Genomic DNA, 25,037 nt, shown 5'->3' with positions numbered 1-25,037 from the left:
TTACCTGCTTGATGATTTCATTCTCTCGGAGGAGCTGCTGATTTTGCTCACACACTTCTCGCATCTTCTCAAGTTCTTCATCCTATTTCCAGATAGTGCAGTGATATGTGGGGTTATTTTGGGCACTACATGTGGGTTACCAAACAACTCACATAGATGAAAACATACTGCTGCCAAGTTGCTGGCAGCAGATGGTTTTTGCACAGCAGGCATTGGCACCCAGAAAAATGTCTGATTCCCAGTTCCTAGGTGCCCTGAATGCCACTTCTATTCCAGTGCTCACCAGCAGTTCTGACCACACTCATAGGAATCATGGACTCTGCCTGACAAGCCTTCCTTATTCTTTTCCATTCCTTAGCTTCATATCCCTTATTCATATTGGGATGCTGGTTAAGAAACCCACAGAAACTTAGCTCTATTTTCTTGAAGTCTATAGCTGCTTCTCTTTACCCTTCTCAACACAGACTAGGCAGTTTACTTGCTACTCTAATAAACCCAACTGAACTTCCTGGCACCTAAGACAACTAGATTCATGCATACAACCTTAACTAGTTTGCTTATGTCTTAGATAGAAGGTGCCAAGGAAACCCTACAGACTGGTGGTTCAAGAAAAAGATTCTAAGTTAGACTAAAATAGTGCTATCACACACTACTAAAGGGTGTGGTATTCCCAGCCTCTAGAAGAAATTCAGACCCCAGGCATTTTACAAACATGTCAGGTCTTAGCACAGAAGAACAAGCTCTTCATACCATTTGAATGTCCCTAGGATTCTAAGTTACTACTGAATGATTTCACTTCTTCAACTCTTTTTTATTTTTTATTTTTTTTTTAGAAAGAAAGAGAAAGAGAAAAGGGGGAGAGAGAACAGGAGTCTTGCTCTCACTTCTTCAACTCTTAAGAGCTCAGGGTTGAGGCCAAGAACCATGAAGCCTGAGTCTGGTTTAGAGTATGTGCTGCCATTCTGGTACCAAAAATGAGGTTATTCCTACATGTGGCTACACTCTAAGTACCCCCAATCTGATCAAATAGGGCCAAAAGGCAGTAGAGGCTACCATTATAAACCTTTTTTTCCAGAAGTTAATTACTCTCTGCTGCAAGTACAAGGGTCTAAATGAGACAAGATTCTCAGTCAGTCCTGTGAAACTCATCTCTGGAGACCTTTCCCTCGTGATCATACCTGACACTTCAGTGTGCTCAGCAGCTGCTGTTCCTTTTCACTGATTGATTCCTCTAACTGTTTCTCTGCCATTTGGCTTTGCTGCAGCTGGCTGAGAAGGTACAGCACCTAGAGAAAGACACAGTCCAATGGGTGGTAACAAAGGTAATAAGGGGAAAAAGAAATTTTGACTTAGTTCAAGCAGTGATCCAGGTGACTGCTCCCTTGTAATTTAGAAGTAAACTGTTCTCTTTTGCTCTCATGGCATGAAGTAGTAAGTACAGCATGGATGTTTCTCAGCATAGTTTTTTTTTTTTTTCCTGTCGCCCAGGCTGGAGTGCAGTGGCGCGATCATGGCTCACAGTAACCTCTGTCTCATGGGTTCAAGCGATTCTCCCACTTCAGCCTTATGAGTAGTTGGGATCACAGGTACACGTCACCACATTCGGCTAATTTTCTGTAGAGATGGGGTTTCACTCTCCTAGACTCAAGCAATCTGCCTGCCTTGACCTCCCAAAGTGCTGGGATTACAGGCACGAGCCACTGTGCCTGGCCTGTTTCTCAGCATGCTAATATTCATATTTAAGTTGGAGGCTAAGAGCCATTGTCATTGGTATGTGTAAATTTAGATAAGTCACATCTCTTCTTCAGGTTTCTTCTTATTTGCAAAATTTGGAAAAGGCCACATGGCCTTTTGAAGGAAACTTCATATCTCCACTTTTTTAAACTAACAATACAAGGCAATCACGGTTTCACAGTATAGCTTCTTGGCTTGCTAGAGTTTACCTTTTCCTGGTGCTGTTGCTCCATTCTGACCAGCTCAGCTTGTAACTCTGTCTCTATCTCGGCAAAATGATTTCGTTCCTCAAACAGCATCTTCTGCGTGTCAGCACAGCTGGCCTTGCTCTGTTTCAGGCTGCTTTCAAGTTTGCTGACCTGTATTTTGGAGGAGACCAGCTGGAAGGAATAAAAGAAGACCAGTTTATTTGAAGAATGACCACCTTTCTTTTCCCCATTCAATAGGCAGGATAATGTCAGCTTTCTTGAAAGGGTCTGAGAAAAATTCTTCCATGTCCAAGTCTATTTATTCTTATTTTTTTCATGTCATATGGATTCCAACATTGAATAGTAAATATACTACTGTTCTCTTGCCAGGCCAAGAGTCCACATTTCTGCTGAGACATGTATCTTGGGGCTAGAAGCCACTGCTAAGGTCATAGTAGTTCTTGCTCTGCCTCAAGGCAAGAATAAATCTGCTCTGAACAGTATCTGACAATTACAAATTCTGGTATTTATGAAGTTCTTCCTTAATTTTAAAGCGAAATCTACAGGACAAACCCTTATGGCCAATTATGTCCCATTTCGGAATGTCTATATTCACATGTTAGAACTCGTAGACTGAGACTGAAGATCTGGCTCTTCAGGCTACATGATATCCCACACTGGCCTAGTTTTACATTCACTACTAGCCCAGATGGTGAACATCATAAGTACCAGTGTTCACAAGACTGATCAGGATTTCCTTAGTAGAACAAATCTGCTAAGCTAACACAAAATATGTAAAGGGTAGCATTGTTTAAACTTGTGGGTTTGGAGTTTGTATGTATGTCTTGAGCGAAAATGCTTCAATCACTAGAGGTGATCAATTTTCATTCCTCCTGTGACAATGTAAGGAGACATATCATTTTAAGGTCAGCAAAGATGGTTTTTCCTTAAAATAAATCTTTATATGTCAAAAGATGCTTAGGTTTTCCCTTTTCTAGACTGGATCTTAAATTTTTGAATACATATCACATAGGGGTTTTAAAAGTAGTATAGTTTAACAGTTGACATTTAGCCAGTGACCCACATGGCATTCTGGTCCTTTCTAATAACAATAGCTAACATGTATTCAGCACTTGCTATAGGCCAGTCATGACGGGTATCAATTTGTGAGTCATATATTTTTGTAAGTGACTGGCCTGTACTTGCTTACACAAACCTTTATCTACTAAGCTTTTTTTTTTTTTTTTTTTTTTTTTTGAGTTTCGCTCTTGTTGCCCAGGCTGGAGTGCAACGGCGCGATCTTGGCTCACTGCAACCTCCACCTCCCGGATTCAAGCCATTCTCCTGCCTCAGTCTCCCGAGTAGCTGGGATTACAGGTGCCTGCCACCACGCCCAGCTAATTTTTGTATTTTTAGTAGAGACAGGGTTTCACCATGTTGGTCAGGCTGGTGTTGAACTCCTGACCTCGTGATCTGCCCCCCTTGGCCTCCCAAAGTGCTGGGATTACAGGCATGAGCCACTGCCCCCAGCCTATCTGCTAAACTCTCTAATGTTAGTGTTATTGGGGTTTCTACCATGAAAAGTGGCAATTACACTTTGAAAATATTTCAAGGCTAACATTTCATTTCAATCTATACAGCCAGCCTCCTAACTGCTTGTTAGAGTGATGTTTACCTCTCCAATCAAATATTTCAGGGCACACTTGGCTTCCACAATGGTGGCAATATTCTCCCAGCGTTGTTTTGGTCTGTCCTCACTTTCTGCATCTAGCAGCTTCTGCTGTAGGTCAGCAATCTGAGCACTCCTTCAGGGAAAGAAACAGTGAGCCTTATTGCAAGTAGCCTGAACATCAAGCAGAAGGGGAAGAACTCTAAGGAGAACTTCAAATAATGTTACGAACGGAGCTATCAGTTAAGTATCATTTAAATAATGTTTGAGTCATCTAGTTAGGATTTTACATAGTATCTCAAATCCTGTTACAAAGGGACTCTAAGAAACTACCTAAATAGTTTTATTCTATTAAATACTGGTTGAAATAAATGGGTCATAAAGTGGGACTTGGAAAGATATATCATAGTAAGGCTTCTGCTGTAGTGGATTGAATATAACGTTATTTTGTCTTGAGGCCATATAAGCTCAGACTGTGACATGGCAGTCCACCCATGCAGGGGTAAGATTCAGGTTGAAGACCTGAAGGAAAAATCTCAAAAGAACAAACAGGTAGATATGCTCTTTACTACAATCAAGTACCAAAATTATACCCATGGCTGGTGTTGTGAGAGGTTATCTTGATGTGCCTGCCCCAAGACTGAGAAGTTTCTAAGAAGACTAGATATTCTGACCCTGGTTATAGCTTCTGGGTACTTTCTGATCAAGTATGTCCTAGACCAAGGTCTACACAGTATTTTAGCTTCACTAATAGCTTTATTCTCAAATTTGTTCTGTGTCTAGTGAGAAAGAGGATACCAGCATGTACCTCATATGCAGTGATAAGTTTGGTACTATAAGGAAGATGGGTATGAAAATAATCTAAGACTGTAGTTCCCAAATTTTGGGGTCTCCAGACCCCTTCGCAGTCTTAAAAATTATTGACGACCTCTAAGATATTCTGTTCACATGTGTTATACCTATAGAGATTTATAGTATTAGAAAGTACAACTGAAAAAAATTTTAGCCGGGCACAGTGGCTCACACCTGTAATCCCAGCACTTTGGGAGGCCAAGGTGGGTGGATCACCTGAGGTCAGGCGTTCAAGACCAGCCTGGCTAACCTGGTCAAACCCTGTCTCTACAAAAAATACAAAAATTATTCGGGCATGGTGGTGGGTGCCTGTAATCCCAGCAACTTGGGAGGCTGAGGCAGGAGAATCACTTGAACCCAGGAGGCGGAAGTTGCAGTGAGCCAAGATCGTGCCATTGCATTCCAGCCTGGGCAACAGAGCGAGACTCCATCTCAAACAAATAAACAAAACTTAATTCACTTAAGAATCATAAACCTATTGGCTGGACATGGTGGTTCACACCTGTAATCCCAGCACTTTGGGAGGCTGAGGCGGGTGGATCACCTGAGGTCAGGCATTCAAGACCAGCCTGGCCAACCTAGTCAAACCCTGTCTCTACTAAAAATACAAAAAAATTAGCTGGGCATGGTGGTGGGCACCTGTAATCTCAGCTACCTATAATCTCAGCTACTCTGAGGCAGGAGAATTGCTTGAACCTGGGAGGCAGAGGATTGCAGTGAGCCGAGATTGTGCCATTGCACTCCAGTCTAGGTGACAGAGCCAGACTATGTCAAAAAGAAAATCATAAACCTATTATATATTGCATAATTTTTTAAAAGTAGCATTTTCTGAGATAAATAGTTTAGTAAGAAAAGGGATTATTTTAAATTTTGCAAATCTCTGTAATGTCTGGCTTAAAGACAGCTGGATTTTCATGTCTCCCTCTGTATACAATCTTTTGTGACATGTTCTAGTTGATGTAAATGAAGAAAATCTGGCCTTACATGAATATGCAGACAGAAAGTAGTATTTTAATAACCTTTTCAGATAACTGCGAATAGTCTTCGAGACTACACTAAAACTCCACAAGTGGTACCTCCTTAAGAATTATTGCAATGTTGAATCTGAAACTTACTGATAAACTTTTTTTGTATTCTCTCATGTTAAAATTCATCAGTCTATCTTTTTTTTTTACGAATAAAGTAGCTCTCATTTTTATTTAAAAGAGAAAGAAAGAAAAAGGAATGAAAGAGATAAAGAAAGAGGAAGAGAAAGAGGGAGAGAGAACGGAAATCTGGCTCTATTGCTCAGGGTAGAATGTACTCTAAAAATTGATATTAAAAACTTCTTTTATGCCAATAATTGTGCTTAACAATGGCGACAGGAAGGAATAAGGGAGGAAAAAACAAGCAGCCAACCAATATTTCATTTAAACCTGTGAAATGCTATGCAATTACTGAGGGGTGATTTACTTCCGATTTTGTGGTCACTTTTAGAATAGGTGTGATGTGGTACTGATAAGAATGTATGTTTTGTGGATTTTGGGGTGGAGAGTTCTGTAAATGTTTATTGAGTTTACTTGTTCCAGGTCTGAGTTCAAGTCCTGAATATTCTCATTAATTTTCTATCTCGTTGATCTGTCTAATATTGACAATGAGGTGTTAAAGTCTCCCACTATTATTGTGTGGGAGTCTAAGTCTCTTTGTAAGTCATTAAGAACTTGTCTTATGTATCTGGGTGCTCCTGTATTGGGTGCATATATGTTTAGAATCGTTAGCTCTTCTTGTTGCATTGATCCTTTTACCATTATGTAATGTCCTTCTTTGTCTCTTTTGGTCTTTGTTGCTTTAAAGTCTATTTTATCAAAGACTAGAATCACAACTTCTGTTTTTTTCTTTTTGCTCTCCATTTGGCTGGTAAATCTTCCTCCTTCCCTTTGTTTTGAGTCTTTGTGTATCCTTGCATGTGAGATGGGTCTGGATGCAGCATACCGATGGGTTTTGGCTTTTTATCCAATTTGCCTGTGTCTTTTGATTGGGGCATTTAGTCCATTTACAGTTAGGATTAATATTGACATATGTGAGTTTAATATTGACATTTAATGCTAGCTGGCTTTTCTGCCCATTAATTGATATAGATTCTACATTATGTTGATACTCTTTACCTTTTGGTATATTTTTGGAATGGCTGATACTGGCTGTTCCTTTCTATGTGTAGTGCTTCTTTCAGAAGCTCTTGTAAAGCAGGCCTGGTGGTGATGAAGTCTCTGAGTACTTGTTTGTTCACAAAGAATTTTATTTTTCCTTCATTTATGAAGCTTAGTTTGTCTGGATATGAAATTCTGGGTTGAAAACTCTTTTCTTTCAGAATGTTGAATATTGACCCCCACTCTCTTCTGGCTTGTAGGGTTTCTGCTGAGAGATCTGCTGTGAGTCTGATAGGCTTCCCTTTGTGGGTAACCTGATCTTTCTCTCTGGCTGCCCTTAGCATTTTCTCCTGCATTTCAACCCTGGTGAATCTAACGATTATGTGTCTTGGGGTTGCTCTACTTGAGGAATATCTTTGTGGTGTTCTCTGTATTACCTGGAGTTGAGTATTGTCCTACCTTACTAGGTTAGGAAAGTTTTCCTGAATAATATCCTGAAGAGTATTTTCCAGCTTGGATTCATTTTCATCACATTCAGTTACACCTATCAAACGTAGATTAGGTCTTTTCACATAGTACCATATTTCCTGGAGACTTTGCTCATTCCTTTTTACCCTTTTTTCTCTGATCTTGTCTTCTCGTTTTATTTCATTGAGTTGGTCTTTGACCTCTGATATCCTTTCTTCTGCTTGATCAATTCGACTGTTAAAACTTGTGCATACTTCCCAAGTTCTCGTATTGTGTTTTTCAGCTCCATTAATTAACTTATATTCCTCTCTAAATTGTCTACTCTCGTTAGCATTTCGTCAAACCTTTTTTCAAGGTTCTTTGTTTCTCTGCATTGGGTTAGAACATGTTCTTTTAACTCACAGAAGTTTCTTATTATCCACCTTCTAAAGCCTGATTCTGTCAATTCATCACACTCATTCTCCATCAGGCCTTATTCCCTTGCTGATGAGGAGCTGAGATCCCCTGAAGGAGGAGAGGCATTCTGATTTCGGGTGTTTTCAGCCTTTTTGCGCTGGTTTCTTCCCATCTTTGTGGATTTATCCACCTGTCATCTTTGTAATTGCTGACTTTTGGATTGGGTCTCTGAATGGATGTCCAGCTTGTTGGTGATGAAGCTTTTTTCTGTTTCTTAGTTTTCCTTCGATGGACGCCCCTCCCCCACAGAGCTGGACCTTCCCAGGTTCAGCTGTGCTTGCTGTGAAACTCTCAATCCTCAGTGTTTCCAATTGCTGTTTTTTTTTTTTTTTTTTTTTTGTGGGGGTGGGACCAGCTGAGCCTGATCACCTGGCTCCCTATCTCAGAGCCTTTTTTGTTTGTTTGTTGAATGGTCGATTCTCTCCCAGGTGTTCCAGTTGCCTGTTGAAAGGGTGCCAGAATCTGTGTAATTTCCCTTGCGGCGACCCACTGCACCAGCTGAAACAGCGGCATTGAGATTCATGGCACTTTTTTGCCCAGGAATCTCCTGGTCTGGCTCCCTGTTTCAGTCCCCTTTTCAATCAGCTGAACGGGTGGCTCTGCCTTCCCGGAGCTCCAAACGCCAACTAAAAGAACACTCAGTCCCGAATACTCCATACTGAGAACTGCTATGCCAGGGCACCAGCAAAACTGCTGCGCTGGCCAAAAGAGTCACGCTGATGACCTGTGGGGCTCCTCTGCTGGGAACCTCCTGGTCCACGGGCAACAAAAATTCGTCTGGGAGTGTGGCATCAACTCACTCTCTGAGCTTTCACTGGGAGCTGCAATCCTGAGCTGCTGCTAATCGGCCATCTTGGATCTCTCTCCTCATCAGTCTATCTGGCAATCTGAATGGATCATTTACCAATACATGATTCAATAAAATGCCATTTGGACAGTATTAGTCCAGAGTCATGCAGATTTTCCAAATGTTAACAAATTTCATTCTATAATGTATATTTTTTAAAAAACACACTTGTTAACATCACTACTAGTGTTATCAGAAAAGCTGTTAAAAACTGTCAAGTTCACAGTGGCAGATACAAGTTTTCCAAATCCAAATTTTGCTTGAAAGCTCACATTTTATCTTAGGTAACAAATACTGTCAGCTGTTTTCCTTAAAGCAACAGGCTTGCTCTGTTCTTTTTGAGAAAATGTCTGCCAAATAACCAAATCTTAATAACCACAGTTTGTCTGTCAGTTATTCATTTAAGTAAAAATGATGTCCCATGAAAAAAGACGCCTATTGAGCTCACACCTCAAACAATCGTACAGTGCTTTCCTTGAGATGACCATCATATTCAGCATGCAGCTGTGTGCTTTCTGTGTTCTGTTTCATCAGAAAGGATGTAACATAGACATGAACTCCAGAGTCCAGATTTAGTAAAACAAACAACTTTCACTAATTTTGCAACACCACTCTTAATGAAGACTGGCTTGGTTTTTTAAAACCTGAGAGTATGTAGTGGTGAAGCATACAATGACTACTAGTTCAGGTTGGTGCCAATGCTTTCACTCAGCCTAGGGTTTCAGCACTTTAGCCCATTACAGCTTTTACATTTTCAGTGCAAATACCAATGTAGCAAAAAGGGCAAATAATGCCTTAATGTTATTATGAAAATAGTTTTGATCACTTTGACTCCCTGAAAGGACTTTGGAGCTCCCCAGGAATCTGTGGACTACACTTTGACAACCCTGGTCTAATGTAGAGTCCTTTCCTTCAACAAGCTTATAGTCTGTCTTTAGAATGACAAAATAAATAAATATAAAGATAACATGTCAGCTGTATCTCATGAGTATCATAAGTTCTGAAACAGTTCAGAGAACAAGGAAGATTAGTGAGGGATTAAAAAGTCAGGGAAGGCTTCTGGAAGAGGTGGGGCAGAACACTTCAGAGTCACCACCTATCACTGGCCTTTTCCTGTCTTCTCTGACAATTCATGTCCCTTATCTATTCCAAAATTTAAGTCTCATCAGTTCTAGAAACATTCTCCTAATTAAACTTACCTCTAATTCCTTCTACTTGGCACCTGCCCTACATTTACATAATCATTTACTTATGCACTTGGTATGCAGGTAAATGTTTAACAACCAGCACTTAAAAAAACAGCTCTCAGCTGGGCACAATGGCTCATGCCTATAATCCTGGCACTTTGGGAGGCCGAGATGAGCAGATCACTTGAGGCCAAGAGTTTGAGACCATCCTGGCGAACATGGTGAAACCCCATCTCTATTAAAATACAAAAATTAGCCAGGCATGGTGGCACGTGCCTGTAATTCCAGCTTCTTGGGAGGCTGAGGCATGAGAATCATTTGAACCCAGGAGGCAGAGGTTGCAATGAGCCAAGATCATGCCACTGCACTCCAGCCTGGGCAACAGAGTGAGACTCCGTCTCAAAACAAATACACAAAACACAAACAAAAACCCCAGCCCTGATTTGTAGCTTTTGCTAGTTTCTATGGTGTAAATATTCTCACCATAATCAATTGTAAGCTATCAGTGGTTTACAACATTCTTGAAATTTTAACAAATGATTCCAGGACACCACTGTGGTCAATGATACTATTTCCACCTGAGAGCAAGGGCAATGTCATCTATTTTTTCTGTATATCCCAACTGCATCCACTGTAGCACAAAACAGGAACTCAAAGCTTGAGTGATTTATAGATGTTTCCAAAGATAGAGTTAGTATGTATTGCTAAAACCAGATTAAATGATCCCAAGGTCTTCTGGGCAATAAAATTCTATTATCCTAACACACGATAAAATCTCTGTCAAGGTTCTGTTCCTTCTGGATTTCATAAACTGCTTAAAATAATCATGATTAGAAGAGGCTGTGTTGCATAATTTCTGGTCTAGGGCCAAGAGAAGAGGGAGAGAAGAACATTCATCAACCACTTCTTTTTCTTTTTAGAGACAATATGAGTGACCATAGCACAGGGAACACAGTCTCAAGAGTTCCTGAGAAAGTGCAGTCTTCACTGAGTACTTCTATTTTTTTTTTTGAGACAAAGTCTTACTCTGTCGCCCAGGCTGGAGTTCAATGGTGTAATCTCAGCTCACTGCAACCTCTGCCTCCTGGGTTCAAGTGATTCTCCTGCCTCAGCCTCCTGCGTAGCTGAGATTACAGGTGTCTGCCACCACACCCAGCTAATTTTTTGTATTTTTAGTAGAGACAGGATTTAACCATGTTGGCCAGGCTGGTCTTGAACTCCTGGCCTCAGGTGATCCACCCATCTCAGCCTCCCAAAGTGCTAGGATTACAGGCATGAGCCACCATGCCCAGCCCATTGAGCACTTCTAATACACCAAGTACTGTTATGCACTGTACTCACTAATTTTATGTAATGTTCATGATAACTTTACTTACATCTATTTTGTTGATGATCTCTAAAGTTCTCCTTCTGTGTTGTTGCTCTTCTATTATCATTTCTTTGGTTCCTCTAAAATTCTGTTATTGGTTCTACATCTTAGAGATACTACTGCATCAAAAAGTATGGTATCTGACTCTCCAACTATCAGTTAAAAAGAAATAAATAATAAACAGAAAAAATTGTGCTGTATTATAAAAAGCATGGGCTTTGGAATTAGAGTGGGTTTTGATTCCCAGTTCTGTTGTTTGTTAGCCAGTTAATTACCTTTGGCAAATTTCTTAAGATTGCTGAACTTCTTTGTAAAAATTAACTAATTAGTTAACTAGTTTATTAAAAAGCCAGTCAAATTTAGCAGCGAGGGGTTGTATACCAACTTTAGTGACACTAATGTTATTAAGTTCTGATAATTCACTTCCATACAACCAAGTTCATTTAAGATCTCTAAAGTGAGAAGAATGATACTTACCTCATCAGACATCAAAGGGATTGAATAAGAAAATGTATCTAAGATACCCAGTACAGTGTCTGGTTCAAAAAAATTGTTGTTTTCTCTTGTTTTTCTATCATCACAAAGCTTTTGAATCACTGGATTAATAGGTTCTATTTTTGATTACAGGCATAAATTTTTATAATGGCTTAGAGATAGTCGCTATTACCTGAATTCCATTTCGGTCTCTAGGCTTTCAATCTGCTTTGTAATAGAATCTTCCGACTCTGAAACTTGACCACGCACTTCAGTAAGGGAGAATGTACGCCTCTGTAAAGAATAATAGTGGGAATAAGGGTGAACTACTAAAAGGAAAGTAATCCTCCAAAGCTATGAGGATTTCTGGGGAATGTAGAGTCTGATTACTGGCAACATTTTTTCATAAGGGCACTTACCCGGAGTTTAGGAGGTGGATTCTCCCCAGATTCCTTTTTTTCTTTGAGTTGAGCCACATCTTGAGCCAGGATCTTTCTGTCTTCAAGGAGGTCATTTAGATGGCGTTTGGCTTCCTCAGTACTAACCATAACCTCAATTTCATTTCCAAGCCAATTCTGGAAGAGAAATCAGTGATATCTGGGTTAGGGATAAGGAATCACTGGCTCATGGGCTAGATTCAACTACAGACTTAATTTCATTTGAACTAGAGCCCAAGTAACTACAAGTGTGATATCCATTCATACCTACACTTAACAAAAATGTCAGGACCTCTCGAAGACCCTTTAACAGCAATATCCCAAAAGGTCATAAGAAAGAGGCTTTCTCCAGAAAATCTTTCTCCAGATTCCTAGTATTTCTATGTGCCCTGTTCTTTATTTTCTCCATTGCCCTTAATATAATATAAAATTGATTATTTTATGATCTATTCTATTTAATAAATATCCATTTTTAATTTTTAAAGTAGATGAATGGGATTTTAAAAAAAGGAACAAAATTCACTAAATCCACTTTTTATTTATTTATTTAGACAGGGTGTTGCTCTGTTGCCCAGGCTGGAGTGCAGCGGCATTCTCTCAGCTCACTGCAATCTCCACCTCCTGGATTCAAGCAATTCTCATGCCTCAGCTACCCAAGTAGCTGAGATTACAGGTGCACACCACCATGCTCAGCTAAATTTTGTATTTTTAGTAGAGATGGGGTTTTCACCATGTTGGTCAGGCTGGTCTTGAACTGCTGACCTCACGTAATCTGCCCCACTTTGGTCTCCCAAAGTGCTGGGATTACAGGTGTGAGCCACCATGCCCAGCCAAAATTCACTTTTTAAATTATTCTCAGGGATAATTACTGTTAATATCCCTCTCTCCAAAAAGCAAAAATAAGCAAGAAACATAAATGTCTCCAGCCACAGATGGTTTTCCTGGTAAATTCTATCAAATTTTTAAGAAAGAAACAATATTAATTCTACTCAAAATCTTCCAGACATTTGAAGAGAAACTACTACTTCTCAGCTCATTCTGAGGCCAGCATTACCTTGATACCAAAACCAGACCAAGGTATTACAAAAAGCACAGACCAATATCCCTCATGAACATAGATGAAGAAATTTAAACAAAATTCTTATTTTATGTATTACTAAATTTAACAATACATAAAAAGGATGTTAGATCACAATTAAATGGAGTTTATCCAAGAAATGCAAGGTTGGAATGGAATATTACACAGCCACTAAAAAGAACAAAGTCACATCCTTTGTGGTAACATGAATGCAGCTGAAGGCTATTATCCTAAGAGAATTAATGTAGGAACAGAAAATCAAATACCACATGTTCTCACTTCTAAGTAGGACCTAAACATTGAATACACATGGACAGAAAGAAGGGAACAATAGACACTGGGGCCTACTTGAGGATAGAGGGTGGGAGGAAGGTGAGGATTGAGAAACTACCTATTGGGTATTATGCTGATTATCTGGGTGACAAAATTATCTGTACATGAAACCCCTGCAACAAACATGCAATTTACCCATGTAACAAACCTTCTCATGTAATCCTTGAATCTAAAGTAAAATTTGGAAAGAAAGAAACAGAAATGCAAGAAATGTCCATATTTGAACATCAATCAAAATAATTCAACAAATCAACTAACTAGAGACAAAAAGCATTTCAAAAAATGTAACTACAGTTAACATACTTAATTAATGGTGAAAGACTGAATGTTTTCCCCCTAAGATCAGGAAGAATAGAAGGATGTCTACTCTCACCACTCCTATTCATCATCATCCTGAAGGTTCTCACCAATGCAATAGGGCAAGTAAGAGAAATGACAGGCACAGAGATTAGAAAGGAAGGAATAAAATTGTATTTACAGACAGCATGATAGTCTACATAAAAAATCCTAAAAAACTATAAAAAAGCTAGAATAATAAAAGTATGAGATAAAAGTTAATATACAAAAATAAATTGTATTTCTATATGCCAGCATAAACAACTAACTGGATAAACAATTTGGCAGTTTCTTATAAAGTTAAGCATATTCTTTTCATATGACCCAGTAGTACCTCTCTTAGGTATTTACCCAAGTGAAATAATTAGTTTACATAGAAACGTGTATGTGTTTTTAACAGCAGCTTTATTTATAATTGCCGAAACCTGATGGAAAAAAACCCTAAGATATCCTTCAGCAGGTGAATGGACAAACAAACTGTGGTACATTCATACAATAAAATACTACTCAACAACAACACTAACAACAACAACAAAAACACGCAAACTACAGATACACACAACAACACAAATGAATCTCAAATACATTATGCTAAGTGAAGGAAGTCACACTTCCTTCTGTTTCTATTTCTATGACCCTGATGGAAAGGGAAAATAATCATGACAGAGTACAGAGTAGTGTTTGCCAAGGGCCAGGGGTATGGGAGGAATTGGCTACAAGAGAGGCATAGGGGAATTTCTGGGAATAAGAGAAACTATTCTGTAACTTGATTGTTGTAGTGGTCACACAACTGTATATGTTATCAAAACACATAGAACTGAACAATAAAATGGTAAATTTTATTGTATGTCAGTTATGCCTTGATAGAATAAATCAGGGAAAAATCAATGTTATTTGCCATAAAACAGAATAAAAACGGACCAATCAACCATCAGATTATCTCGACAGCAAAAGAAAAAAAAAAGCTCCTGAAAAAACCCAACATCAATTTGTAATAAAAACTTTTGCAATCTAAAAAAAGGAACTTCTTCAACCTGATAAAAGACATATACCAAAAAATCTATAGCTATTATCATACTTTACGGTGAAAAACTAAATGTTTTCTGCCTAAGATTGGGAACAAAGCAAGGTTGTAGCCTCTCACCATTGTACTGGAGGTTCTAGCAAGTGCAATAAGGCAAGACAAAGGGTAAAAAAATAAAAAAGCACTAAACAGAAAAGAAATAAAATTGTCCATATTTGCAGATGACACACGATTGTCTAGGTAGAAAATCCCGAGAACTCTAAAAAAAGCTTTGAGAACCAAAAAGAATATCTAAACAGTTGGAAATGGAAATAAAAATGCCATTTCCAAGATCATAAAAATATGAAATACTCAGAGAGATGTTTGACAAAAGATGTACAACACTGTACACTAAAAACCAAAATGTTGCTGAGAGAAATTGAAAACCTAAAGAGATGTACTGCATTCATGTATCTAAATATTCTTAACATGTTAATTCTCCTCAAATAGATTTATAAATTCTATGCAATCTTAATCCAACTCCCAGCAAGCTGCTTAGTAGAAATTAACAAGATAATTCTAAAATTTATATGGAAATGCAAAGGACCCAGTTTTCCCAAAATAATTTTGACAAAGAACAACAACTTTGGAGGACTTATACTACCCGATTTCAGGATTTCTTAAAAAGTAACTGTATTCAAGACTTTTTGGTATTGGCATAAAAATAGACATATAGATCAATGAAACAGAATCTGAAACAGATGTATGGATATTTAATTTTGACAAAGGTGTCCAGTCAAAATGAATCACAGACTTAAATGTAAAGCTTAAAAATATACAACTTTTAAAAGAAAACTTAGTGAGCTTTTTTTTTATTTTTATTTTTTTGGAGATGGAGTCTCACTCTATCACCCAGGCTGGAGTGCAGTGGCACAATCTTGGCTCACTGCAACCTCTGCCTCCCAGGTTCAAGTGATTCTTCCACCTCAGCCTCCTGAGTAGCTGGGACTACAGGCTCATACCACTGTGCCCAGCTAATTTTTGTATTTTTAGTAGAGACGGGGTTTTGCCATGTTGGCCAGGCTGGTCTCAAACTCCTGACCTCAGGTAATTCATCTGCCTTGGCCTCCCAGAGTACTGGGATTACAGGTGTGAGCCACTGCGCCTGGCCAAATATTTCTATTTAAAAAAATTTTTTGAGACAGGATATTGCTCTGTCACCCAGGGTGGAGTGCAGTGGTGTAATCATGGCTCACTGTAGCTTTGACCTCCCAGGCTCAAGTGATCTTCCCACCTCAGTCTCCCTGGTAGCTGGGACTACAGGTGGGTGCTATCATGTCTTGTTAATTTTTTAAAAATTTTGTTTTGTAGAGACAGGATCTTACTTTGTTGCCTGGGCTGGTCTTAAACTCCTGGCCTCAAGCAATCCTCCTGCTTCAGCCTCCCAAAGTGCTGGGATTATAGGTGTGAGCCACTACACCCAGCCAAGATTTCTTAAATAAGATATGGAAACTGTTTAAGTATAAAAGAAAAAATATCAATAAATTGGATGGCATTAACATAATAGAGGTTTGCTCTTCAAAAGACATTGTTACAAATTGAAAAGGGCAAGCCACAGTCAGGGAGAAAATATTTGTAAAACATAGAAGTCCTCTGTTAAATATATCTAGAATATATTAAGAGTTTTAATTCGGCTGGGCGCAGTGGGAGGCAGAGGCAGGTAGATCACGAGGTCAGGAGATTGAGAGCATCCTGGCCAACATGGTGAAACCCCATCTCTACTAAAAAAAAATACAAAAATTAGCTGAGTATGGTGTCAAGTGTCTGTAATCCCAGCTACTTGGGAGGCTGAGGCACGAGAATTGCTTGAACCCAGGAGGTGGAGGTTGCAGTGAGCCGAAATAGCACCACTGCACTCCAGCCTGGGTGACAGAGTGAGACTCCATTTCAAAAGAAAAAAAGGAAAAAAAAAAGAACTTTAATTCAGTAATAAGAAAAAGATAACTCAATTTAAAAATGGGGACAGATTTGGATAGATATTTCACAAAAGAAAACATACATATGGCAAATAAGCACCTGAAAGGATGTTCAATATCATTAGTCATTACAGAAATGAAAATTAGAACCACAGTGAGGTTCTACTACCCACCCACACAGAATGGCTAAAATTCAAAAGACTGACCATACTAAGTATTGGCAAGAATGTGCAGCAACTAGAACGCTTATACATTGCTAGCAGGAATATAAAATGGTACAACTGCTTTGGAAAACAGTTTGATAGTCACTGAAAAGTTAAAACATACACCAACCATACAAGAAAGCCATTTTCCTCCTAGCTATCTACTCAAAAGAAATAAAAAAAAAAATCCACACAGACTTGTACACAAATGTGCAATATTTGTAATAGCCAAAGACTAGAAACCACTCAACTGTGCATCAACAGGTGAATATAAAAACAAATTATGGTCTAGCCATACAATGAATGGGATGCTGCTACTCAGCAATAAAAAGGAAAGAAGTTGTATATGATTTATGCAACCACATGGATGAATCTTAAAATAATTGTGCTGAATAAAAGCCAGAAAAAAAATACATACTGTATAATTCCAAATGAAAACAAATCCATAGTGATAGAAAGATTAATGGTTGCCTGGAACCCATTGTGGGGATATAAAAGAAATATATATGAAATGGGGAGTAGAGGGATAGACCAGAAAGGAGAAGGAGGGATTTCAGAAGAATACAAAGAAATTTTAGGCAATGAAGCACAATGTCATTATCTTGATTGTGGTGATGATTTCATGGGTGTATACATGTGTCCAAACTCATCAAATTATACACTTTATTTTTTCCTTTTGAGACAGAGTTTCACTCTGTCGCGCTCAGCTTGGAGTACAATGGTGGGATTTTGGCTCACTGCAACATATCTGCCTCCTGGATTCAAACAATTCTCCCTCAGCCTCCCAAGAAGCTGGGATTACAGGTGCCTGTCACCACGCCCAGCTAATTTTTCTGTTTTTGGTAGAGACAAGGTTTCATCATGTTGGCCAGGCTGGTCTCAAACTCCTGACCTCCAGTGATCTGCTCACCTTAGTCTCCCGATCTGCTGGGATTATAGGTGTGAGCCGCCGTGCCCAGCCAAATTGTACACTTTAAATATATACAATTTATAACATGTCAATTCTGCTTCAATGAAGCTGTTTAAAAAAGAAACTGAACCTCAACAGGGGCAAGGATAGAAAGAGTTCTATACTCCTGATCTTTAACCAAGGCTTTCAAGTAGAACTTCAGATTTTGTAGTGTTTACTTCTAAACCAAAAAAATGAAAAAAAGCTATTTCTCCTTTTTTTCCTGTTCCAAGCATACATAAGAGAAACGGCAGTTCAAGTTGTTCATACCTTCACTCGAGCTGCAGTACTTTCCATTCCACGGCTCTGAGTCTCTTTCCGCTTATCCGCGACCTCCTGTTGTTTCTGGAGAGCATCCTTGAGACGCTTATTGGCAGCTGCCGCCTAAATAAAATTGGCAGATAGTAATATTGAATGAAAGGTAAAACAAATAAACAAAAAACCCAATTTGTAGAACATCAGTAAAGAAAAATAAAAATTCTATGGATTTGAGTTCCTATAGGAACCAGGTTTATAAATCTCCATGGATATAACACTAGTGAATAGCTACTGCTTCGGAGCCTAGGGGAGGAATACACCTCAAGGAAGTTCTGCAGACTAAAAGTATCTAGAAATGCCACATATCAATATCTCTTTGTTTTTTTTCAGCAAAGTCTCAAATCCAGTTAGGAAAAATTTGAATAGTACCATTTTTCATCAAGTTTTTATCTGCTCACAGGTCATGGCATATAAACAGGGATCAAAATTTAGGAATTGCTTGTGAAGATTGGCATTCCTGGTTTCTCAGGACACCTGCTCATTTAAAGGATATTATTTTGTGGCCGGGCGTGGTGGCGCATGCCTGTAATCCCAGCACTTTGGGATGCTGAGGCAGGTGTATCACTTGAGGTCAGGAATTCAAGACCAGCCTGACCAACATGGAGAAACCCTGTCTCTCTAAAAATACAAAATTAGCCAGGCATGGTGGTGCACGCCTGTAATTCCAACTACTTGGAAGGCTGAGGCAGGAGAATTGCTTGAACCTGGGAGGCAGAGGTTGCGGTGACCCAAGATCTGCACCATTGCACTCCAGCCTGGGCAACAAGAGCAAAACCCCATCTCAAAAAAAAAAGAAAGAAAAAGATATTTACTATGCAAGCATTTAAGCCTGATGATGACAATACACAACGTAGCAGATTGAATTTTCTTACCTCCTCTGTTTTACGTCTGAGCACATTGGATTGTTTCTGGAAGTTTCTTTCAAGTTTCAGCAGCTCATATTGCCTCTTACGGTCCTGACAAGAGAAAAGTCAGATATTAATTACTGTTCAGCTAGCTAAAATAAAACCTTATACTATAACTAAGGTGTCTCTCAAAACATCCTTGATTTGTAGGGTTAACTACAATACAGTGAGCTGCCTTCATCTTCTCCTATGAGTCAAAAACTCGTAGTTTAGAAAACGTGTTTGTGTGTAGAGGGGAAGTGGTTTTTCCCTTTGGCTTATTGCTCTGTGGCCAAATTCTTGATGTCTCAGTCATAAGTCAACTACTGGAAATAATAGTATAGAATGTGAGGCCTGGAAGGAATCTTAAATATCATCTAATGAACAGTCCTTTCCACATAGGTAGTTATTGACAGAGGTGGGATTCAGGTCTCCTGATAAATAGACCAGTATTCTTTTCCCATCAACCCTACTAGTCCATCCATTACAAAATCCAGGTGGGTGGCAAAAAAGAGAAAGCCTATCACATAGCCAACCACCTATAAAATTAAGGTAAACTGCAGCTAAAGAAGAGGTTTTTCACTTCTGAACAAAACAAGTTTAACCTGGGTGCAAACAGACATAAAGATGGGAACAATAGACACTGGGAGCTCTAAAAGAAGGGGAGGGATGGAGAAAGTGGGGTAAGAGCTACAAAACTTCCTATTGGGTACTATGTTCACTATCTGGGTGATGGGATCAGTAGAAGCCCAAAGCTCAGCATCACGCAATATACCCTTATAACAAACCTGCTCATGTACCCCTGAATCTAAAATAAAAATAAAAACAGGTTATTACTGAATGTACTTTTTCTTCCCAGAGATTGAAGATAAAGAATAACAAGAAATATTATGGGATATCACCTGCTTCAGCTGAGCACACAACATTTAACTGCTTTGATTTCTTGGCCCTTTCCCTATTCTAATACATCCATTAAGCTCCTTCTGGTCTCACTTGTTCCTATCCAATTTGGATGGAATGGTCAAGCCATTTTTGTCGTGTCTTTGCCAGCATACTAGAACAATTCATTTCACTCAACAGTATAATATTTACTGGACCATCAACTACACACTAGGCACTGTGCTAGGTGTCTAGGATATAGAGATAAACATGACATGGTTACTACTCTTACAGAGATTACCAGGGAATACAAACAACATGCAATACAATTATAATAAAATATGATGTGTATTGAAATGAGAAGTCAAGATAATTAAAGAAACACAGCCAGGGGACTAAGCTAGTCCAGTTAAAAGAGAAAACCCAACAGTCTTCTTACCACCAGACTTCTTGAAAGAGAAGTCTATGTTTAGTACTTCCACTTGTCATTACTGGTCACTCCAGAATCCCTTTGTAAGTAGTTTCTACCAATTGTCCTGGAATTTCCTACTTATTAAATTTAACGGTCTTTTTATAGTCACTATCTTCTTTGGCTTCTCTCTCAGCATCGTTAGCACTACCGATAACTTCCCCATACCACCTTAATTCTTTTTCTAGCCTACAAGTTTCATTGTCTTCTTTTCATTTTCTTATACATGAAATAAAGAGATTCTCAGCTGGGCGCACTGGCTCATGCCTGTAATCCCAGCACTTTGGGAGACTGAGGTGGGTGGATCACCTGAGGTCAGGAGTTCAAGACCAGCCTGGCCAACATGGCGAAACCCTGCCTCTACTAAAAATACAAGAAAATTCCCCAGGCATGGTGGCATGTGCCTGTAGTCCCAGCTACTCAGGAGGCTGAGGCAGGAGAATCACTTGAACCCAGGAGGCTGAGGTTGCAGTGAACCGAAATGGCGCCACTGCACTCCAGCCTAGATGACAGAGTGAGACAAAAAAAGAGAGAGATTCTCTTCTTAGCCTTCTTTTTCTACGTATTCTATCTCCATTATCTCACTACTCCCAAAGTTTCATTTTTTACCTCTATGCAGACAACTCCTTAATTGCAAAGTCCAGCCCAACTTCTTCCTTGAACATTATCTAACATTTTCTAGGTCTCTCCATTCCAAAGGTTATTGTCCTAAAATCAACTTTGTCTCTTCAAACTAGCTGTTTCCTCTGACTTTCCAGTCATTGGAAAGCCCGAAATACTTTTTGATGCCCCCATTCCTTCTTTTTTTGAAAGGTAGATTTTGTATTAATTATGATTAAAATCATTAACTAAACATTATTTAGTACCCACTACTTGCCAGTCACTGTTTTAGCCACTGGAAATACAGAAGTGAGCAAAACAAAGATTCTTGTCAATGTGGAATATATATTCCTATAGAATGTAAAGTTATCATCACTTTACAGAGGTGTCTCCTTTCTTCTTTTGTTTTTCTTAACAGTTTTATTGAGATATAATTAACATACCATACAATTCACTCATTTAAAGTACATGGTTCAGTGGCTTTTGGCACATTCACACAGTTGATGTAAACATCACCACACTTAATTTTAGAACATTTTCATTACCACAAAAAGAAATAGCATACCGTTTAGCCATTACTCTATAACCCTATTACCCCACCCCAAAGCCCTAGACACCACTAATCTATTTTTGTCACTATAGATTTTTATGTCCTACTCTGGATATTTCATATAAATGTAATCCTATCATATATGGTCTTTTGTGATTGGCTTCTTTCACTAAGCAAAATGTTTTCAAGCCTCATCCATGTTGTAGTATGTATCAGTACTTCATTCCTTTGTATGGCTGAATAATACTCCATTGTATAGATAGGCTACATTTTATGTACCCATTCATCAGTTGATGGACATGTTGAGTTTTTCCACTTTTTGGCTATTATGAGTACTGTTGCATGAACATCTGGGTACAAGTTTTTGCATATATGACATGTTTTCATATCTCCTGGGTAGACAAAACTAAGAGTGGAATTGCTGGATCATATGGTACCTCTAGGTTTTTATTTAGCCTCTTGATAAACTGCTAAACTGTTTGCCAAAGCAGCTATACCATTTTCCCATCCTACTAATAATGTATGAGGCTTTCAATGTCTCTACATTCTTGCTAAGATTTATTATCATCTATCTTTTTGTTTATAGCCATCCTAGTAGATGTGAAATTACATCTCATTGTGGTTTTGATTTGCATTTCTCCGATGGCAATATACACTGAGCACCTTTTCATGTACTTATTGCGTTGCCCATTTTAAAACTGGGTTATATTTTTATTATTCATTGGTAAGAGTTCTTTATCTATCTTGGATATAAGACTCTTATCAGCTATATAATTTGTAAATATTTTCCTTCTGATCTATGGACTGGCTTTTAACTTTCTTTATTTGGTTAGAGATGGGGTCTTGCTCTGTTGCCCAGAGTGGGGTCAAACTCCTGGGCTCAAGCAATTCTCCCACCTTGGCCTCCCAAAGCATTGAGATTTCAGGTGTGAGCCACCATGCCCAGTCATATTCACTTTCTTGATAGTATTGTTTACAATGCAAAAGCTTTCAATTTTGTCTAATTTAACTCTTTTTTGGTTAGCTGTTTGTGCTTTAGGTATTACATCTAAGAAATCATTGTCTAATCCAAAGTCACAAAGATTAACACCTATGTTTTCTTCTAAGAGATTAATGGTTTTAGCTCTTACATTTAGGTTTTTGATCTGTTTTGAGATTTAATTTTTGTATATGGTATGAGAGCAAGTTTCTTTTCTTTTCTTTTTTTTTTTTTTTTGATAAAGTCTCACACTCTGTTGCCCAGGCTGGAGTGCAATGATGTGACTCAGGTCACTGCAACCTCCGCCTCCCAGACTCAAGTGACTCTCCTGCCTCAGCCTTCCGAGTAGTAGGCATGTGCCACCATGCCCGTCTAATTTTTTTGTAATTTTAGTAGAGACAGTGTTTCACCATGTTGGCCAGGCTGGTCTCAAACTCCTGACCTCAAGTGACCCACCTGCCTCGGCATCCCAAAGTGCTGGGACTACAGGCATGAGCCACTGTGCCTGGCCACAAGTTTCAACTTCATTATTTTGCATGTGACTATCCAGTTGTTCTAGGACCATTTGTTGAAAAGACAATTGTTTTCCTCATTTAATTATCTTGGCATTACTGCTGAAGATCAACTGACCATAAGTGTATAAGTTTATTTCTGGATTTTCAATCTTATTCCATTGACCTATATGTCTATCTTTACACAATACCACATAGTCTTGATTACTGTAGCTTTGTAGAAAGTTTTCAAATCAGGAAATGTGACATTTACAGATTTGTTCTCCTTGATTGTTTTGAATATTCTGGGTCCTTTGCATTTCCATATGTATTTTAGAATCAGCTTGTTTTCTGTGAAGAAACCAGATGGAATTTGATTGAGATTGTGTTGAATCTGTAAGGCAATCTGAAGGGTATTCCATCTTTAGAATATCAAGTCTTCCCGCCCATGAACATGGGATATCCTTCCATTTATTTAAGTCTTCCTTAATTAAATTCAATGATATTTAATAGTTTTCAAGGATAGGATATAAGTCTTACACTTCTTTTGCTAAATTTATTCCTATTTTATTTGTATTGATGCTATTATAAATGGAATTCTTTTCTTTTCTTTTTTCTTAGATGGAGTCTCCAGGGTTGGAGTGCAGTGGAGTCCAATCTCGGCTCACTACAACCTCCACCTCCTGGGTTCAGGTGATTCTCCTGCCTTAGCCTTCCAAGTAGCTGGAATTACAGGCGCCTGCCACCACGCCTGGCTAATATTTTGTATTTTTAGTAGAGACGAGGTTTTACTACATTGGCCAGGCTGGTCTCGAACTCCTGACTTTGTGATCCACCTGCCTTGGCCTCCCAAAGTGCTGGGATCACATGTGTGAGCTGCCATGCCTGGCCCTGGAATTGTTTTCTTAATCTCATTTTCAAATTGTTAATTGCTAGTATATAAATAAACTATTGATTTACTTTTATTTTCCTTTTTTTTTTTGGTTGTTGTTTTTGAGACAAGAGTCTTGCTCTGTAGCCCAGGCTGAAGTGCAGTGGCCTGATCTCAGCTCACTGCAACCACTGCCTCCTGGGTTCAAGTGATTCTTGTGCCTCAGCCTCTCAAGTAGCTGAGACTACAGGTGTGTGCTACCATGCCTGGCAAATGTTTGTATTTTTAGTAGAGACGGGGTTTCACCTTGTTGGCCAGGCTGGTCTCAAACTCCTGGCTTCAAGTTATCTGTCTGCCTCACCCTCCCAAAGTGCTAGGATTACAAGCATGAGCCACCACATCTGGCCACAACTGATTTTCTTATATTGATCTTATATTCTGCAAACTTGCTGAACTCATATTAATTCTAATAGACTTTTAGTGGATTCTCTAGGATTTTCCACGTATAAGATCACGTCATCTATAAACAGAGACAGACTTGCTTCATCCTTTCCAGTTTAGGTGCCATTTGTATATTTTTCTTCCCTAAATGTCCTGGTTAGAACCTCCAGGACAATGTTGAATACATATGGCAAGAGTGGATATCCTTGCCTTGTTCCTGATCTTAGGGGAAAAGTATGCTCTTTTTCACCATTAAATATGATGTTAGCTGTGGGTTTTTTATATATGCCCGTCATTACGCTGTGGAAGTTCTCTTCTATTCCTATTTTCTTGAGTGTTTTTATTGTGAAAGACTGTTAGATTTTTGCAAATGTTTTTTCTGTGTCTATTGAGTTGATCATATGGTTCTTGTTCTTTTTCCTACTGATACAGTATATTACATAAATTGATTTCCATATATTAAACAAACTTTGTATTTTTCAGATAAACCTCACTTGGTCATAAGTGTATCATCCTTTTTTTTTTTTTTGAGACAGGTTCTCACTCTGTTGCCCAGGCTGGAGTACAGTGGTGTGATCTCAGCTCACTGCAGCCTCTGCCTCTTGGTTTCAATCAATTCTTATGCCTCAGCCTCCCAAGTAGTTGGGATTACAGGTGCACGCCACCATGCCAATCTAATTTTTTTTTTAATTTTCATTTTTAGTAGAGATGGGGTTTTGCCATGTTGGCCAGGCTGGTCTCAAACTTCTGACCTCAAGTGATCTGCCTGCCTTGGCTTCCCAAAGTGCTGGGATTATAGGTGTGAGTCACTGCACCCACCTAAAGAATTTAAAAACATTCTTTTTAAATGTTGATGGATTCAGTTTGCTG

At 38.8% G+C, this 25,037-nt stretch overlaps 1 protein-coding gene across 2 annotated transcripts in view; it reads right to left on the bottom strand.

Moving 5' to 3' along the window:
• KIF4A (kinesin family member 4A) overlaps positions 1–25,037 on the bottom strand; it is a 125,770-nt gene that overhangs the window by 14,315 nt on the left and 86,418 nt on the right. For both annotated transcript variants that reach the window (XM_035288212.3, XM_035288213.3), the window contains exons 19-26: positions 18,876–18,959; positions 17,956–18,069; positions 11,790–11,945; positions 11,564–11,664; positions 3,598–3,727; positions 1,944–2,114; positions 1,179–1,286; positions 5–82 (exon numbers count right to left, since the gene is read on the bottom strand). In XM_035288212.3, coding sequence (XP_035144103.3) covers positions 5–82; positions 1,179–1,286; positions 1,944–2,114; positions 3,598–3,727; positions 11,564–11,664; positions 11,790–11,945; positions 17,956–18,069; positions 18,876–18,959 — 942 coding nt within the window. The remainder of the gene's footprint in view (positions 1–4; positions 83–1,178; positions 1,287–1,943; positions 2,115–3,597; positions 3,728–11,563; positions 11,665–11,789; positions 11,946–17,955; positions 18,070–18,875; positions 18,960–25,037) is intronic.

The sequence above is a fragment of the Callithrix jacchus genome, chromosome X, assembly GCF_049354715.1.
Source record: "Callithrix jacchus isolate 240 chromosome X, calJac240_pri, whole genome shotgun sequence".
NCBI lineage: Eukaryota > Metazoa > Chordata > Mammalia > Primates > Cebidae > Callithrix > Callithrix jacchus.
The sequence above is the reverse complement of the archived record's forward strand: the minus strand, read 5'-3'. Positions and strand labels throughout refer to the sequence as shown.